General features: G+C 42.9%; 1 protein-coding gene and 1 long non-coding RNA gene across 3 annotated transcripts; one reads left to right on the forward strand and one right to left on the reverse strand.

Annotated features, from left to right (window-relative positions):
* The first annotated feature begins 3,940 nt into the window (after positions 1 to 3,940).
* Positions 3,941 to 19,049, forward strand: LOC122183738 (leucine-zipper-like transcriptional regulator 1 homolog). Of its 2 annotated transcripts, XM_042878011.1 has the most exons (9): positions 3,941 to 3,983; positions 4,221 to 4,326; positions 12,044 to 12,298; positions 13,164 to 13,243; positions 14,028 to 14,106; positions 15,166 to 15,212; positions 15,849 to 15,969; positions 16,867 to 17,053; positions 17,386 to 19,049. In XM_042878011.1, exons 3-9 carry the CDS (start codon positions 12,136 to 12,138, stop codon positions 18,080 to 18,082), a joined length of 1,374 nt encoding a protein of 457 aa, XP_042733945.1. In that variant the 5' UTR covers positions 3,941 to 3,983; positions 4,221 to 4,326; positions 12,044 to 12,135; the 3' UTR covers positions 18,083 to 19,049. The 2 variants fall into 2 exon arrangements, with proteins under 2 accessions (XP_042733945.1, XP_042733944.1); XM_042878010.1 differs by lacking the exon at positions 3,941 to 3,983 and having other exon boundaries at positions 4,106 to 4,326.
* Positions 11,711 to 16,409, reverse strand: LOC122183740. The gene is made up of 4 exons (XR_006180347.1): positions 16,279 to 16,409; positions 14,609 to 14,775; positions 13,728 to 13,837; positions 11,711 to 11,877 (listed from the first exon to the last, which is right to left on the reverse strand). It is a non-coding gene; the product is annotated as an uncharacterized LOC122183740 (long non-coding RNA).
* Positions 19,050 to 19,478: the final 429 nt, after the last annotated feature.

The raw sequence follows: 19,478 nt of genomic DNA on the forward strand, positions 1-19,478 counted from the left end.
TCATAAATTGTTCAAAACTTTACTGGCAGAATCAATAACCAAAATTCTGCTTCTCAACATCTGGTTCGCATTCTTCTCTCAGGTACGCTGCAATTCTAAATTAAATTGAATGCTTTACGTGAAATCACTCCAAATTTATGACAGCATACAGAAGTGAACTCAGTTCTTTGTCTTTGAAAGACGTCTGCATTTGCAGCCAAATAAAATCACAAATGCTTACATACTCGATGGCACAAGAGTGCCATCCAGCGGATATTCCTAAATGTGTTCTCATGGGTGAAATCCTCAGTGAGCAGACGAGTGACTGGTACGGGTTGCACGTACTGACCTGATGGCTGCACATCCCAAGTGCCGAATAGCAGTGCTGGCCTGTGATGAGCACTTCTGTCAAAAATCAGTAACTTCATGGAGAGTTGTGCTTGCTCCAAAGCAGGAACGTGCCCAAGGTGAGCCGCTGGGCTCAGAGGTACCACCACCATCGCAACGCATGCTGACTGCAGCCAATAACCTGCTGCTTGTCAGCCCTCCCTGAAGCCATGGCATTACCCCGTTGTGAACAGTGCTAATGTGAGCATTCTTGTACAGAGCCTCACCAGGCTCACAAATGAGAGTGATGGAGCTTTGAAGCTGGTTTCAGGCGAATACTGATGCACCCAGACATCAATGTGACAACAGATCTCTGATCTGCAAAGAACGGGCCCTGAACTCAGACCTTCCACCTCCCAGATAGACGTTTTATCCACTGTACTATATCACAGAAAAACTCCTTCTAGAGGAAACAGGCACAGCTGCTTTTGTGAAGACCCGGTCCCACTGGCATTAGAGAGATTTGAAGATTATCTTCTTGAACTGAGCTGCTCTGGGGATCTGCACAGAGTGACACGTCATTTTTAGTTCCTGACTGAGTTGAGATCCACATCAGTTCCAAGTAGCTTGGCCCTGCTGAACCAGAGCAATTTGGGCACTTGCAGAGAGGCTCTCTACAGCTGAATAGTTTACCTTAAAAAAAAAAGTCAGCTAACTTGGGAATTGAGGCCTGGTGCAAGGTCAGGCTCAGCTCACTGGGGTTTTTCCACCATTTCTGGTTTAGATTTAGAAGCTCAAGTTCTGCCCTGAGCCCTTACTCTTTGGGCTTGGCCTGTAGCCAGTAAAATAAATTCTGGTTTAACAAACATGTATTTGATGCAGATTTTACTGACCTACCTTGTTGCCCATCTCATCTACCCCCCATCTGTAATGTTTCCCTTTATAGTTAGCTGTATCTCTAGCGATGCAGATGCATATGAAAGATTGTGAGTGATTCATGGATTTGATTGGCCTGATTGCCCACAGATTAAATCATTTTGTAGTGTTCCTGTCTTCTACATTCATCTTGCCTCTAAACAGAAATTAAATTATCTGGGGATCTGTGGTCACCATTGCAGGTAATACCTGCAAGGCAGAGAGCTCATCCCAACAGGCAGCCATTTCTGCAATGGTCTTCTCAGGAGATGCAGAAATAAGAGGAAAGGTATTTTATTTCTGGGTATAATTCCATTCTGAGGCATCTCTTGCACTAATATGTGACCAGATACCGAAGATCCAATTTGCCCCTATGAGCAATACAGCAGCTGAAGACCTTCCTCTAAACCCTGCATATAAAGAAGCTGGTATTTTGCCATGACTTCTATCATCTTCCACTTCTGAGGACATTTTACTCTTGTTAAGAGCAATCAGGCATGCAGTAAAAGAGTAAAAATAAAATATTTTAGTTAGAATTGGCTTACACCAAGTAGTCACATCCCAAAATATCTGAAATAGTAAGAAGCATGAAAAAGAAATTATGTACCAACACTTTCCACTGGAGAACAAGCACTTGAATGCTGACAATCATATTCATTCTTTATGTTTAAAACTGATACGAGTTTATCTAAGATTTTAGTGTGGTACAATTGCTCTGAGACTGTGAGAGACCAGTAAAACATAAATGTTTTTGTAGTGATCCTCACGCTACAGATATGCAAAAAAAATGAAACAAAGTGCCATTTATGTTTCTTTGTTCCATGGTAGACAAAAGCGATATTCAAAATGTGATTTGTTTTCTGATAGTGAAACCAATATGAACAATTCAACTTTTAAGAAAAATACATCAAGCCTCCAGCTTTGAAACAAAGCAGGAGCTAAAAGCTTGCAAGCAGACCCAGGCATTACATGGTGTCACTGGCAGCGCGATCAGCTTCCCTGTATTTATCCTGTGACAAATCTTTTGCCACTCTTTTCTCAGGTGAGCTGTCCTTCCATAGGTAAGGTTTACTGCTCCTGTACACTTTATCTGTTTGGGATGGGAGTGCTCTGCCATTGCAGAAGGCTGCAGAGGGCAGATGCGGTGACAGGATTACCGCTGACTCGTTTTTCAAGAAAAGCTTAGGAGCAAAGGTGGAACATGTGGAAAATCAGAGTTTCCATTTTCAGACACCGTTTTTGAAACTTACTGTTTAGGAAACAAAAACAGTGATCGTGGGGGTACTGCATCTAGGGGTGAGGCCAAGCGAAAACTCAGTACCAGCACAACCGCATCATCCTGGGTGCTCGCAGACCTCAAGGGATGAGCCAACACGAAGTAACAGAACTGCAGAAAACCAGCAGACACAGAAGGATCTGCCACCTTCTGTTGCTAGTGAGGACGCTATAATGACGGAAATAATTAGTTAATCTTTAGTTTAAATAAAGCATTGGGGGAAAAGGCTAAAAATAAACACTGATTCATTCCTTGTCAGGGAAGTTTCTCCTGTCAATTATCACATTGTTACTGCTGTTTTTAATCTAGTCAGATGGTGAGATTGGCAAATCCCTTCTGCAGGGGCTTCTGGGTGTTATTCTGTAGAGAATCTTGCTTGAAGGACTGATTGCTGCTTTTATGAGAGCCAGTGGGAGTTTGGCCACAGTCCTTCACGCATGTTAATTTGAGGGACTTCCAAATGTTAGCTAATGATCTCAGGCTTCTTTTTATGAAAGATGTGTGGGTATGTTTTGGAGTTTGTTTTTGTTGTTTTTTTGTTCTTAATCCCTAGCAGGAGGCAATTAAGAGGCTGTGGGGAAAGTTCTGTACTGAAGCACTGGATCGGCCTCTCCACAGCTCCTACATACAACCCTATAGCATGAAAAATGGAGAAGCATAATGCTCCGATACTGGGATACACGGGCTCTGAGCACCCTCAGCTGTGGGTGTCACAGAATCACAGAATGGACAGGGTTGGAAAAGACCTCACTGGATCATGAATCTCCAACCCCCCTGCCACAGGCAGGGCCACCAACCTCCACATTTAAACCAGGCTGCCCAGGGCCCCATCCAATCTGACCTTGTGAACTGCAGAGGAGCTGGGCTGGATGGCCTTCAAATGTTCCTTCCATCTCAAACATTTCTACGATTCTATGAAATTGCAGTTGAAGATGCTCGTATTATTATTCACCCAGACCAGACCATACGCCCTGTATTGCTGTGGGCCGGGTGTATTTATTGGTGTCCACTTACGATAACTTGAAAAAACAATTACACTTCTATTTTCTGGGCACAATGCTAACGAAGAGGCGGCAGCCTCCACCCCAGGGCAGGAAAACACGGCAACACAGCAAGGAGAGGCCGTGTAGGTGGGGAGTTTCACTGCTGCCGGTGCTATGGAACCTCGTGTAGCTGTGAAGAAGTGGAGAGGAAAAAAAACATTGCAGCAGATAGAAAGCCAAGGGCACGAGCCCAAGCGAGCAGCAGGACTGCGGCTCTGAAGCTCATAGAGGCTCTGGGCTAAACTCTGTTCTGAGAGCTGAGAACAGACAAAAGCCGTCGCTCTCCCCTTTCCCTCCCTAAGACTTAACTCCCGGCCGCGCTCCGGCCACAACCACGCATCGCCCGCCCCGAGCCACCACCAGGCCGCACCGCGCCGCAGCCGCGCAGGCTCGGGCCGGGCCGGGCCGCGCCTCCCGCCCTGCCTGCGACCGCGGCTCCGGAGGTGAGAGGGAGGTGGGGCGGAGGTGGGGGGGGACGGCAGGGGGCTCGCGGCCGGGGCGGGCGGGCACGAGCCGGGGCTCCCCTCCCGCTGCGGGGCCGGGGCCTGGGGGCTGAGGGACGGCCGACCCCTGGGCGTGCTCCAGGGGAGGCAGAGCGGGCCGGCCGGCCGGGATTCGCTCCCGAGTGAAAGCGGGGCGGTGATGCTGCGGTTTTGTTTTTGTTTTGTGCCCAAATCCAGATGACGCGGTGAGGGGCGGTGCCCAGAGGGGATGCGAGAACGGGCCCGGCGGCGAGGGCAGCGATGCTCAGCAAACACCTCAGTGCACACGGCCATCACCCAGAAGGTACGAAACGAAAGGTTAAGTGCGAGAGGAAGGAAGCGGCTTCCATCACAGGAGGCCTGCAGCGGGGCCGGCTCTGCGCTCCCTTCCACTCTGGGACATTCCCCATACATCCCTCCTTTGGCACATTCACTTTTCCACGCTCAAAGAGCGTAAAGTGACAAAATGCCTTCCACCCAGCAGAGGACAAAGAAATGCACCCATCCAAATCTCAGGCCAGAGTCTGTCTGGCCTGGGATGAATGCTGGACCGCAGTACCCGGGAATGGGATTTCTCAGAAAGCCAGGAGCCAGGCAAAAATGGACCCTGTCATTCTGAGTCTGAATATGAAAACAGCTTGCAAAACATTTTTTCAGGCTTTGTAACAAAAGAGTTGGTCTTTCTTTTGCTCTGGTATCTAGGCTACATTGTGCATGCTCACGCCTATCACTGGTTTTATTCACATGAGTAATTCCATTTGAATTTGGACCGACGACTTGCATGTGTAAAGTTACTCATATGCTTTCTGTCTTCTTTATATATTGAAATTATGTGGGTTTGTACTTCTTCCATTTCCTGGTGCAGCCCAGTAGCTGTTGGCATCAAGGTTATTGTGAGGCAGCGCAGCCATTCTGACTTTGCGTGCCTGACGCCTTTTCTTTCCTCGCCAAACTACAACTGACTACTCCTTTGTGTGTGATCTATTCCAGCTACGCAATCATATCTTGTTTTTATGCAACCATCTTTCATGTGAGTGCTTAAATTATTTTCTCTGTAAAAGATCCTTTTTGTACTGACAGTCTTAACCAGTTGTGCCATCTGATTCTTTTTCAACAAAGAAGTCATGATGTCTTTTATGAATTCCACTACAATGTATCATCTAAATTCATTGCAACTCTACCATCATATCTAAATGTTTTAATATTTGCCAGCTGGAATATTTTATTATTCTCATTGTCAAATGCCTTCTCTTTCTGCTTTCTTCAAGCTACAGCTTCTGCAGTTCTCGCAGCCTTGTATATTGTCTCTGTCCCATTGTTCTGTGCTAGTCTTAAGGGCAAAATGTTTCTGGGACAGGAAAAGCACGTCTTCCATAAAGTTTGGCGTTATATTGAGTTCATAACCAAGTGTAACCTTAGATGTTTCTTTTCCTCCATCAGAGACTATAAACAATAAGGAAGTAAAATTATGTGCATACATTTTATTACTAAAGTTAACACTTTAACTGATGTAGCCTCAGCTGTGCATTATATACCATAATACTGCAATTCATGCCTGAGGATAGCAGGCAGACAGTGCAGCCACCAACTCATCTCATCTGCATCTTTTCTTCCTAACCTAGAACATTTTGTTGTTCAGTGCAAGTAGAGTCGCCCAGAGGAGATAAATTACCTGGAAGTTGTTTTAATGGCATTTCACGAGTTGTCAAGAAGACACATTCAGTTACACCTGAGTACAGATGTATTACATTGAACCTCCAGGCATCTACCTACTGTATCTTGAAGGATAGTAAAGGCTAGTAAAGTTCTTGTGAAATCCCCACAAGACGCCTTCTAGGAGTGCTGAAAGCTGCTGTTTCTGAGTGGTTGGGTGATGACCTGTGCTTTGGAATGGCCTTTTTGCACTGGTGAGAGTACAAGTTGTTTCCAAGGAAAGGGTAAAAGGCCAAATCCCTATTTGTCTGCCCTTTGCAGTGGGAGTTTCATCCGTGTGGATGAAAGGAACTGTGTGAGAACCAGGAACTGTCTTTTCTCCCTGTGCCTTATCTAGAACATGAAGAATTACCTGTTTGTCTCAGCTGATGTCCAAAGGATCATCTTTTTGGCGTGACACTTTACCATCAGGCCATCTATCCTGGGTACATAGTCAGACCACAAGACAGAACGAGCACTTGCCGTCGCTGCGGATGGAGTGAGCAGCATGACCTTAAATAAAAATAAAAAAAGATAAGACTTCTAAAATTAGCATGCCTTTTAGGTCCACAAGTAAATAAAACCCATATACACTCACATTTATTACCAGCATAAATTTTTGATCAGGGTTGATTGGGAAATTTATATTTCCATTAAGTGCCAAAACTGTTTCACTTACTGATGCCTGTTTCTTTGGGAAGTTCTTTCCCAAAAACTTAACTCAAAAATTGGTTTGCAGTCAAGTGGTTAATTGCAGTTGTGGGAAAACAGATATAACGGCTTACCTGGGGAGATCTACTACTCAAAATTATATAGTCTTTTTTTTTTCATTTGTAAAAAAAAATCAGATTCCGATTTTCTAAGGAAAATAAACAGAAAATAGGGAGAAATATATGTATTTATGTTTCATCTGTACCAGAAGACTTATTTCAATGGAGTGAAAAAGGTGATTTCTTCTATAAATGAAGATGTAACAATTCCAGAAATATTTTTGTGAATTATTTTTTCCAGATACCACTCCTTCCACAATATTTGGGAAACAGATGAAACATTTACTGCGTTATCCCAAACTGAGTTGTGATGGTTTTATTAAAAAATAGGCAATATATTTAGCACACATAAAATATATTTTTATAAAGGTATTATAAATATATTTATACTGCTTTATTTTACATTATTACATGTATTACCACTTAAGGACTTGCTTTATAATAGGCAGTAGTGCTACACGCTAATGAAGACAACAGATTTCTTCTGGAAAAAAATACAGAAAGAAGATATCAATAAGTTCAGTTAACAAAAGAAAAACACCACACAAAAAAAAAAAGAAAGAAAGAAAGAAAAAAAGATAATAAATGTGCAGTGCTGAGCTTTAACATGACTGGGATCTGAGTTAAAGGAAGACGACGGCTTACCCGCAGCGCTCCAGAAGCAGGCAGGCAGCCGCTGTTCTCAGGGACAGATACTGCAGTCTCATCTGCTCTGCAGTAAGGGTGCGTTGCCCTCGGTGCTCCAGGTACACTCCAGGAATAGTAGCTGTGTGCCAGAGAACAGAAGAGATGTTATATGCAAGTGCTAATTACACGTGGCTGCTTTGGAGTAGTCGCTTCATTCAGAATACCTCTTCACTACAGAACGCATTCGGGAGCGCTGAAATGTGACAGTGATAAGAAAGCCACCCTGAATTCACTTGTACAAATTCACATAAGAGCTATTTAACATGAAAGCCCTTCAGGTGTTCTGTAAATTTTCAGGTCTGCAGACAGTCAGCTTTACGAGGAGGACAGGGATGGTACTGTTTGACCCCAAAGTGCCGGCCTTCCTCCCTGCATCAGAGCAGAGCTGTGCGTCCTGCCGTATCTCCGTGCCTCACGGTGCCCTGTCCTTCAGCTGCCAGCTTCCACCTCCTTCCCTGCACCCCGGCTCCTCTGGCTGCACGCTCAGTCACACAGGATCTGCACGTTTACAGCACAAAGCAAGGCACTCAGAATTCTAACTAATATGGGAATATTACAGTTATTCTGTACTCCCAGAACAACCCCGCGCTTGTTGGAATGCTGAAATCCTGAAGCTAAGCATCTCTGAGAATTAGTTTCTGTATTATTTCTATTTTATTTTTAACCCAGAGACAGTTCCTAACTACTTCAATTTAGGAAATAACAAAACAGCAAACCTTGAGTTACTGAGAGTTAGCACACATGTTAAAGCAGTGGCAGTACGTGTGATGTGCTGAAAAAAAACCACAAACCCTTTGTTCTAAGCTATTCCAAACAAACAAAACAAGTGGTTTTGTTCAAAACAGGCTTTCATAACTTCCTTACAATTTTTTGCTCCAAGATTTTTCTTATTCGTGCAGTCGTGTTGGAGCAGCTGTTAGAATAAAGCCAGGACGAAAGCAAAGGGTTGACGATAAGTAGAATCAGGAAGACCTGCTCAAATTAATTGTTTTTGAAGAGCACTGAAGCATCCAGAAGAAAATAACGTACTGTGCACAGAAAGGTGCTGAGGGCTGAGCCATTAACAACAGCAGAAATTCCTTTTTTCCCCCAACGAGTGATTCCGTTTCTCAGTGTGTTCCAAAAGGCTCAATTCTCTTAAATCTGAAACTTTTCTGTCTATTGAAAACAGATGGAAATGAACGGGGGGACCCAGGTAGAAGAAGAGCTTTAATGAGCATGTATTTAAGAAATACTTCAATAAACCATTCGTCTGAGAAACCACATCTAATAGAAATATAAATAATTATCTAACGAGCATATAAACTACATTTCCTGGAGTCATTTCTGTCTTTCCACATTTCCTGAATTATTTTCATTATGAAGCAGTAATGTGGCACCATTAATTGATGAGCGCTCTGTGCTGTAGTTACTGTGCTAATTGCAGCTCTCGAGGTCCTTGTCTCCACCGTCTGACAATCGGGATTGATTGCAGGGGGGTTATTTTTAGTGGGAAACGGCAGAAGAGTTTGGAGAGCAGCAGCCATTTCTTGTGCGTTACAGCTGGCTTGGGAAAAGTTGCACAGAAATGTCCCGAGTTGTCTTTTTGGGTTGGATTTTTGTTGTTGTTGTTTTAAATCCTGCTGAATTTAGAGCTTCCTATTGGATAATTAATCTTGCTTTTACAAAGTTGAAGCAGAGAGTATAGCTCATGGCATTGGTTTCAGAAGAAGCGCAGATTTCCTCTGGAAGCAGGACTTGTAATGGGGGCAGACGGTGAACTTTATGAGTCTGGCTCTTTACAAAGGCAATCTAGGAGTCAAGTTTATAATTAAAGATACCGTCGATGATTCGAGCTGGCTAACTTATCCAAATTGTGGAATGAAGCAGTTTGTTCATTGATGTGTTCAGTGATTGCGGGTCTGCCTCCACGTGCTCTATGCCCACGCTCAGCAGGTGAGAATGGCAGGAGACCCCTAAAGCCCTTCTGTCCTGCATCCTGCTCGCCTGCCCTACACGGAGCTCAGCCGAGGCTGTCAAACACGTGGATTGCAGTTTGCTGCTGATCTACTGTATGAAATCAGGAGCATCTTCTGTGGATGTTTATATAAGGGGAGTCAAGGTTTGTGTAGGAAGAATAATAGTGAGAAATATTTAGGAAGAGGAATAACCAGTTTTAACTGGGAACAAATAAAAGTCAAGGGGACAAACCCTTTTTACCTTTGTTAAGTATTAATAGCAGATAATAACCTATCACCTGTTTCTTTCCTATTAAATTGTATCATAAGTAGCAGTAACGCATCAGCAAACTTACAGTGCTTTACCACTGAGGTGTCTTTGTCCCCATTTCTCTGTGGAAGTAGCTGAAAAACAGAGTAACTGGGTATGGCTGCACAGGTTTGGTCGAGTCAGAGAGGAGCTGTATTTCATGGCTTCAGCCTTTTTCCTTTTCAGTGGCATGCCACAAAGCATTATGGACTTAGGCACATATAATGCATCATTGATTCACAACTGCTAGTTTGCCTGGGGAAAAAAATAAAGAGACACACACCATTGTAAATGCTGCCAATCTTGTCTTCTTTCAGACAAAATGCTAAAAGAAAAAAAAATAAATTAATGTCGTAAAATGAATTTAGCTCAGTTTGAATAGCTCGCCTTAACAGAATGGCTGCAAGGGATTGTCTTGCAATGTTTTTATCACTGAATCTATTCCAGTCTTACAAATGGTAAATCTCAGAGCAAAACTTTACAATAAATGAAACAAAATTAGATAGGATTAGATGCATTCCTCATTAATACGCTGTAGCTATTTTCCGTAGCTTGTTTTACCGTAATCTTTCTTTTTCCTCTGATCACATACAGTCTGTCCTGCAGGGATCGGTGCTGTAAGCAATTCCTGGGCACCCTCCTGTCATTGACACTGGGATTGTGAAGTGCAGATTTCATCAGCAGTGAAAATACAGTTTTTGCAAATGGAATAGTTAGTTCCTGAAGCTTCTCACTTGTAGCACACTGTCTAATTTTAGCATTGCGATTTCAGGAGTCAAATTAACAGTTCAGACAGGGGCTTTATAAAGTACAAACAGCTGAAACTTGCTACAGGTATCTCTGAGGAGCAGTCAGTGGCATCAGAGGGATGCTGGGCTGTAGGAAAACTGAAGGACCTGGGATAATATGCGTGCTGCTGAAAGCGCTCCCCTGCACTGCCTGGGGACAGCTGAGCTCTGTCACCAGCTGAGCACACCCTGATGGAGTCAATCCCATTTTAAGGAGGCAGCTCAGCAGGTACCACGCCGGCCTCATCCACCAGCACAGGAGGCTGCTGCTGTTTCAAACGTGAGCTTGCTTTTGACAAAGGACTCAGCTGAGAGAGGCACAACTAACATTGCCAGGATCAATTCTCAAAAACTTCAGGCTTTGGAAAACAAGGGGACCTCTGAGCATATGAGAAAGCATTTAAAGAAAGGATATGCATTTGTGCTCCTTTGTGTAAGTACCTCCTGAAACAAGGTGTGTGGGATCAGAGGCAGAAGACTGAAAACTCTTGGAAACAAAACGTTCCCATAAGAAGGGAAGTGGAAGGCCAAAAGAAAGTTTAAATTACCGTTTGCAGGAAACTGTACCCAGGGGTGGTTTCTGATCAGACAAGAAGCATTTCTGCTTTTTTGACATTTCCTGGTGAATTAACCTGGAAAACAAGCTGTAATTCAAGGCCTTTCCCCAGAGAGGAGAGCCTTTGAGCGCCGCACGGCGGCCATGCTCAGCACACCCACAATCTGAAGACCCAGCACCCCAAGCACCTGCTTACACCTCTGCTCCTGACATGCCAGTGTGCTGCTCTCCCACAGGAAACTCTCCATTGTGACTTCTGTATGCAGGAAGGCTGTGGGCAGCAGAGGCAATAACGTTTCTCGGTGGATGTAAATGGATTTATTGCTGTACATCTGGGGCAAATTTGGTATGCTGTCTTTTTATTATTATTATTATTAGAAATAATTGGGCTAAGTAGCTTTAGGTTCATTGCATTTCCCTTGCAACTAGTCTGAAATCAAAAGAATGGATTGCTGCACATTCATTACACTGAGCTTAGAGTTTATGCACAGGGCTGCTATGCACAGGGTGTGTCTGTACCAACAGATCCTTACCTGTCCTTTTCCAGTCCTGGATCCCAAAGGGGAATCCAGCTCTCATTGAAACAGTCTTGAAATTGGGAGTCCTTGTAATCTCACTTGGTGATGTCACCGACACAAATCCCAGAATTTGACCTAGTGTTGATCTGTAATGCTTCATGGGAAAATGTACTTTAAAACACTGGGCATTGCAAATTTTGAAGGGGCTGAGAGATGAGCTATAGTCCTGGTGTTCCCATCTTCACAGAGCACAGTGACATCTTGTGGCAAATTAAGGGATAGTGCCTTTTTTTTTTTTTTCCAGATAGATCCTAATTTCAGCTGTTTCAGGGATGAAACTGCTGAGAAAATTCTGGACAAGTGGTAATGAATTACTTTTATCTGTGTATTTGCCCTTTCCCAATTTTGTTTCAAGTACAGCTTACCTGGAACTCACAGAGAAAACAGACAGAACCTTGGTTTCTGTCTGCTGCAGGTGCAGGACGTTGTAGTTTGTGGCTTCTGCTCACCAGCATGCTTTGGAAAACAGCTCCAAGAACACGGCTGTCCCAGGCTAGCTGACATAAGGCTCTGAATCAGCACTGCACATGCTTTTCTCTGGTTATCATAGACAGCAAAAATGGTCAGGTTGCGATTGATGGGAATGAAAAGAAAATGTTGGAACCTTTTATCATAAAGCAGAAGCTATTTTTCCCTCCCATCATCTTTTATTTTTATATCTAGTTTTTTTAATTTATATATATATATATTTGTCTTTTTACAGACCGAGGAGGGTCTAACCCCTGCCTGTGATGCTGTGGACCCTCCCCTGGCACTCTGTGCAGTTGATACTTGGATAGGATCCTACTTGTCAGCATGAAAGGAAAAGCTGCACACTGCGACTGGAAATGTGCAGCCCAGAGGAAGGCCTCTCCCTGCGATCGATACAAACACGCCTGTGCTGTCTGCAGAGGATTTGTTTACCTCTATGGAGGGCGGAACACCACCAGTCTCAGAGATTTTTGGCGGTACAATATAGGTAAGTTTGCCCCTTCGCTTACTGGTCAAAATAAAAGAGAAAAATGCATCCGGTCATCCTGAAACAGGGGACACTCCAGAGCTGACAGCTTCTCTGGTTAGTGTTTCTCCATCAAAATAATGTTGTACCTCAAGCAGCTACCTAAGCTTTGTAAATGTTTTCAGAGATCAAAGGATGCATGAACTACATTATGATCATTGGGCAAATGGTGGGATTGTTCCTGGTGTAGGTGTCCCAGAAAGCTTGGATTTGAGCTCTTTTGTTTGGCCAGAAATACTGATTCATTTACAACATCCCATTTCTAGCTAAGGATGTGACAGAGATTTATTGAATCTTTAACATGGGAATAGTTTATTCATGGAAGAGTGCACAAAAGGAGTGCATGAATACAATACCTTGTAAGACTGCATTAGTAATGCACCATCAAATATGACATTTTCTGAGATTTAATGTATAGTGTTTCCTGTTCAATTGTTGTTAGTAGATAAAACTCAGAACTGCGTTCATGGAATAGCTGGGTTCATGGAATAGCTAACTGCACAGCATTAAAATAAAAACCAAACTGCCGTTCCACATACATTTGCTATATGGAAAAATGTACTTAATTGTGGAATTGTGGGGGAGGTGCCTCAGTCTTCTGAACTAACAGGGGAAGAGATGACCCAAGGCTTTAAGATGGCCTGCATCAGAGCAGCAGTTTTTCACTCTTCTTAATAGCAAAGCAGGAAAATGAGGAGATGCTTCTTAACCTTTACGCCTCATTGACTCTGGGTGTGCAGCCACATCCAAAGCTGATCCTTCCACCTTTTTCTTTTTGTCTAAATGTTGCATTCACCACTGTCCTAACCTGAGCTTTGGTTTATAGCGAGGAATGAATGGGAGCTGCTGGACTGCTCAGGAGATGGACCAGAAGAACTGGAAGAACATTCAATGGTGGCTTATAAGGTAATAAAGGAAAATCTACATTCTCCTTATCCTAACATTTATTTTCCTAATGTACAGTAAAATAAAATGCCATCTATTATTATATACTGGAATATTAGACCTCTGTGTCAGTGCCATTCTGGATGTAGCTGTACAGTGTTCTGGACTGTTTCCGTATCAAGTCCCAGCATTTCAGCTTAGCAGCCATGTGCAGCTCCCTGATTTCCTCACTTAACACTCCGTACATAATAGTAATACCAAATACAGACCTTGGCAGCACATTCTTTGACTTAGCTGTACAGTTGTAACAGTTGCTCTGAATTCATTTGCATGATAAGCAACAGCATGAAAACATTCATTTAGGAACTTGCATAGAAAAGGAACGGGGGAGTGAAGGCAAACAAGAATTACAGCTTTACTTGTAAAGGGGAATCAGAATTTAGGATATCAGGAGCTGCAGTGCAAGGCAATCCTCCTACAATTACATGTAACCTAGTAGTATTACCTGAGCAATTCCAGGTGTGCATCCCTCACGTTTTCCCACATGATGAGGAAGTGTGTGCTTCTGGGGTGCTGCCCCTGTTCAAACAGCACCATGTTCAGTGGGGCTTCCTACTGGGGAGGATAAAAACATGGCTAAAAGTTGGTGGCTTACAGTTGCCTCAAGAATTCTTAATAGGTTATCCTAAGCATTACTGTTGATTGTATTTTGATGCTGTCAGCCTTTTCATTTCAAAATTATTTTTGCAATTATTTTCATGCTACGTGCCTACCTATACATGGCAAATATCTTTCCATTTTGCAGGGCACCCTGTACATTTTTGGTGGAATGGTGGATTCTGCTTTCACGCAAGCAAAAACCCCTCTCTGGATATATGACACAGGTATGATGCACAATAGCCACTCTTTTCCTTAGACATTCTGAGGCCATAGGTACTAATAAATGGTAAGAACCAAGCTGCTTTCTGCTGCTTGTAACAAGCCTTCCCTAGTTCACAGGAAGAAATGTGTGTAAAACTGAGGACATAGTTTTCCTCTGAAATTAGGCTGTTAAGCTTTCTTTGAATCAGCTCTTCCTTTAATTGCAAGGTTATTAGCATTACTATTTAAGAAAGCATCATGTATTTTCATGCCTCTTTTTTCATTCCTCCTCCCTGCCCCAAATTTTCCATTTGACCTCATTGTGGCCTCTGCTACTTCACTACGTAACCTTAAGTCAGCGGGTTTATTTTAGCCTCTGTTTTCCAACATGGAAATACCTGCTGCTACAGCAGAGATTCTCGGATAGAAGCTCCTGTGTACCATGCATTTAACAGGAGGAAGTCTCTTGTTACTCACGGTACTTAGCAGTGAAAATTGTGAACGAGTTCTGCAGAGGTTTTGTACCTTTTTTTCGTGGTCGTTATTTCAGCATTTCCCTGCAAGTATAGCTTTCAATAACATGGACTTGCTTGTAATTCTTCCTTATTCTCACCAGAAGCTGAATATCTGGTACCTCTGGTCCTTCAGATCAGTGGTTTTTGACTGTTATCTGAGGACTGTTTTTAAGTGATCTGTGAAAAGGAATGAGAAAAGTAAGGCTGTGGTTGTAAGGTTTACATAATAAATAACAGGAGCCATACTTTCACTGGAAAAAATGAAGATTCTTCAGGTCCGGAAAGCCACAGGTTATTTTTTACTTTGAAATGTAGCTTTAGGAAACAGAAAAACCAATATGGCATCTCGGTGCTTTGATAGCAGATAAGGATACAGGAAGACTATCAAACTGTCAGCTCCCCGGCGCTGCTGTGTTAGGGGAAGCAGATTTCCTCATCCTTGTCAGTGGAAAACACCGAGATGAGGTTGACTTGAAAATGAGATTCGTAATTTGAAGCACTGCTGTTGGAGGAGCGTCCCCTTGTGGTCTGTGGTATAAACTGCGCTTTATTAAAACAATCCCCCAGACTCTGCGAGATGGACAGAGGGCCGCGACGTACCAGCAGAGATGGAGGTAAGGAGCCAGGAAGTGGCGAATGTGTGAATCAAATGCCTGTTGCTTTGTTGATTAAACAGATTGCTTTGAAATATGTTCCCCCAAACAGTTCCAAACTAATCTCTTCAGAGACATGTGGCTGCGCTTGCAATAATTAAGGCTTTTTCCTTCTTTACAATTACTGCTCTTAACTTTCTATATAGCACTGAAATTTTAAGCCCTCCACCACTTTTTCTGTTTTTCTAAAATCCTTATAAAGAAAAGCAATTTTAAATGATACATTGCTAGCATGAATGCTTTTGAAACAGGGGTCTGAAAACAGATGGGTGGTCACACTAATACATTTTGAAATGTGAAGTGCTGCAGCATTTTTTATTTCTCTAGTCTGAGCACATTGACTCCTTGAGATACTGCTGCTTTTAAATGAAACCTCAGTGTAAGCATTGAGGTAATGGTCTAATGGATTGGTTTTATATCAGTACGTGTAAAGAATGACCCGTGGGGTTGCTTCAGTTGTGTGTTTATCCTGCATTTTCAAAGAATTTTAACACGACCCAAAGCAATGGTTTTCATTACTTGGAAATATTCCCAAGGCAGATTGGTATGACTTTGTCTGTTAACATTTCTTCTTGTTTTATTACTAAACTATTTCAGAGTTTGGCACCTACTAACAGAAAAGGCCACAGTGCAGTAGTGTACCGTGCCAGCATGTACATCTATGGGGGATATGTTGGCATCAGAGGCATTTCACAGGAATTTTGGACGTTCCATTTTGGTAAGTTTAAAAGTTTGATACCTTTTGATCCAGTACAATCAGTGAAAAATGATGACTGCTGTGGAATAGCATGGTTTGCTCTGTGAAGAAAATTCCTATCAGCAGTAATGTTGCAAGTTAGATTTGGCTTCTGTTCAGCAGCATTTAATTACAAATTCTGTCAATTAAACTAATGCCCAGCTGAAATGAGTTGGACTGAATTATACTGGAGGAAGTTCTGCCAGTTTTTTGCCAGTATTTGCCAGTTTTAGAGCTGAGAAATCAGGGAGGATGGGGATGGTTCTATTCACTACGTTCTTCGAGGTTTACCGAAAACTTCCAGTTGCAGCAGAGACCTTCCATGACTTCAGAATCTTAAGTCTAGAACAGACCACAGAGAGCTAAACCTGGCAGGAGATGGTTCCACTGGCATGTTCATCATCAGTCTGGTGGCTGCAAACCCGACGATTCGCAGAGACTTTCTGAAATGGAAAGCTTTTGTTATCTGGTGGCCATTCGGGAGCTATGTTGAAATGAATGATGGTTTATCTTATCTTTCATTCCCTCTCAGGAAGAATGAACACAGACATTAATGAAAGAATGGTTTAGTTGATTGATTTTTCCTCTTCTACTGAGGAAATTATCTTTCCATGACAAAGCTAACGAATTACCTAAGCTGTAGAAGAAACTCCTCTGTAAATAAAATCCATGGCATCTGCCATACAGCATCTGATATTTTCATTATAAGTTTACGCACTTTTTTGGTGTCAGAAATTAAACTGTTAACTTCTACCTTAGTAAGGCTTGAGCAGAATGTCCCCATTCTCCAATGAAGTGGTTACTTTGATACTGAAATAAATCCATTCTCAAATATTAGGATGAAATTGGTAAATTTATGAACTAATGCTCTCCTTTCAGATACAAGGCAATGGCTGTATGTTTCCACCCTATCTCACAACACTGGCCCAGGACCTCGGCACGGTCATTCGGCAGTAGTTTATCGTACAGCCATGTACCTCTATGGAGGGCTGGTGGGGCTGAGTGAACAGAAAGATTTATGGAAGTGGGACTTTGGAAACAGCAGCTGGTATAACATCAGAACAAGGTACAGAATATTGTTTGTTAAACTACGCTGACACAGAAAGAGAATTAATCTTACCATATGATACCGCTTGCAGGCAGAGAGGAAAATGTTTCCCTTTTGGGGAAGATAGGGATTACTCAGATTAAGACCTGGTACCACTGCCATCCCTGAGGCTCCGGTTGGCTTTGCTGGGGAGTTGGCAACACGTTGGTGCAGCTGTCAGCAATACCATTTTGATGCCCCACTGCAGCTGTTCAGTGCTCATTCTCTTGAGTCAAAAGAAAAATAGAGGCTAAAGTCATCGTTAGATTCTTGTTGGTCTCCACATAATTGCTGTTTTTTCTTGTATTTAGCCAAGGACCTCCTCCAGCAGTAGGTCACGCTTCAGTAGTCTTCAAAGACTCAATGCTCGTTTTTGGTGGAGGGATTTCCAACTCCAGTCCTAATGAAGACCTCTGGAAGTACCATTTCCATACACAGACATGGAAGAAGCTAAGTGGCATTACAAAGGCAAACTTTTCTCCTAAAACATATCACTGCATGCTAGGAATTGGCGTTGGCTTTCAAACTACCTCAGATTTCACTAATTCATTCTCCAGACACTGGAAGAGTAAGAAGGAGCACCACCAGCTGGTGACCATCCCAAAGCACTCCTACTTCTGCAGCTACTTTCGCCAGCAGCCTGCATACCGAGCGTTCAGCAACGAGGACAGTGGTGCCATTGAAATGAAAACCTTTAGCTTCCCTCTGGAGCCAGTGGGCTTTTGTGCATTTCAAACCTCTTCAGAGGTGGAAGCAGACCCAAAGAGAGCAACAAGCATTTTGACAAGGGACGGGTCTGCCCCTCTGTTTCTCTCTTCTGAAAAAGAGACTTTTGCTGCTGCTGCACTTGTGGAACAAGAGGAGGGAACCAACTGTCAGCATGCAGCTGCAGGAGATGACGTTAGCAGCGATGCCAATGTGCTGCTGCTCATTGGAGGCAAACCTTTGTCCAGCTTCTCTGAAATCTCATTCTGGCAAACGGAGTTTGATAGCTTGTCATCTGTTTGAACGCAAAGCAAAAGAACAAATCCCCTCCAATGAGCTTAGGGGGCAACAAACCAACCAAACAGTGTTTTCAGTTTTCTGTCAGCTCACTGGGAAAAGAACAAAACCTTCTCACACATGCTATGCAGAGATTTTTTTTACAATGTGAACAAAAACCTCTCTATACATGCAAGCCACAACTGACATAAAAATTACAGTTCCCAGGAGGAGCTTGTTGGAACTTAGCTGCCATTGTTACTTTTCCCTTCTGATCACCTAACATCCTGAAGTCACTGTGGCTGATGCTGCATTGAAAATCAGATCTGCTGTAACCCCTACTGGCTCCGTAACTGCCATTTGAAATGTTTGCTCATCTTGTGGTGTGCCAAGTAAAAGATACACACCTCTAAAACTGCAGTGTAATCCAGTTTGGGCACGTTACTCGCACGTGTGGCTATGAGGGATCTGATGAATCCTAATGGCTTTTTCTTCAGAGAACCCTCTTTGCACAGTGTGTCCACAACAGCAGATAGCATATTGCATTGAGTATGTGAGCCTTTGCATGGTTTATTTTCTTTGTTTAAAACTTCATGAGCATTCAGATTCACCAAGAAAGGTGTTTTTTGGAGAGAGAACATCGTCCAGCATTTCAGGTATTTCTGTGTAAGTTACTGAGGTATCTGCCTTCAAGTTATTGGCCTTCTGGTTGAATTCAGCATCCTCTAGGAAGAAATTATGATGTTTGAAAGAAATATTTAATATTTCCAGTTTTTTTAAAAAGTAGTTCTCAGGAGTTTCATAGGAATTATGAATTTTAAGTGGAAGTATTTACAGGTACTTTCTTCATCTTTTCACAAGTTGCTGTCCCATGAAATCGGTACAAAAATTACAGATGGGTTTGCAAAAAGTTATTTAAGGATTACTTGGACCTTCAGTGACCTTTGGAAACTGAATTGTATGCTGCCATATAAGTAAAGCATGCTGCACTTCCCATCAGTGTGTTCTTGTTTTCTGTGCTTTCATGAATTTAAAATATATATTTACACTTTCCAAACAGCAAAGAACTTGCCTCTTGGAACAAACAGCGCACTCCCACAAGCATCAGCCATCTCACAGCAATCCTGCAGGCCATTGCTGCTCAGGCTTTGGATTCCTTCTCCAGGATCATGAATCGCTCACTTGGAGGAGGCACATTTGAGAACTTCTTACAGCGTCCAGGCTGAGCACGTGCAGGGCACTGCAGCCTTCACTCAGCAGCAAGCATTTCTTTCGCTGGCTGTTCTGGCATTATCCAGAGAGCTGCTGTAATATACAGACTTCTATCTAGGATTGATGAGGGAGTACAATTTATCTGGAAAGTGTAACAATAAACCAGTGATTTGCCAAGTGATGAGAAGGTCTTCTGGTATATCCACGTATC

This window comes from Lagopus leucura, unplaced genomic scaffold (assembly GCF_019238085.1).
Source record: "Lagopus leucura isolate 7727_CA_CO unplaced genomic scaffold, USGS_WTPT01 Super-Scaffold_100019, whole genome shotgun sequence".
NCBI classification, from domain to species: domain Eukaryota; kingdom Metazoa; phylum Chordata; class Aves; order Galliformes; family Phasianidae; genus Lagopus; species Lagopus leucura.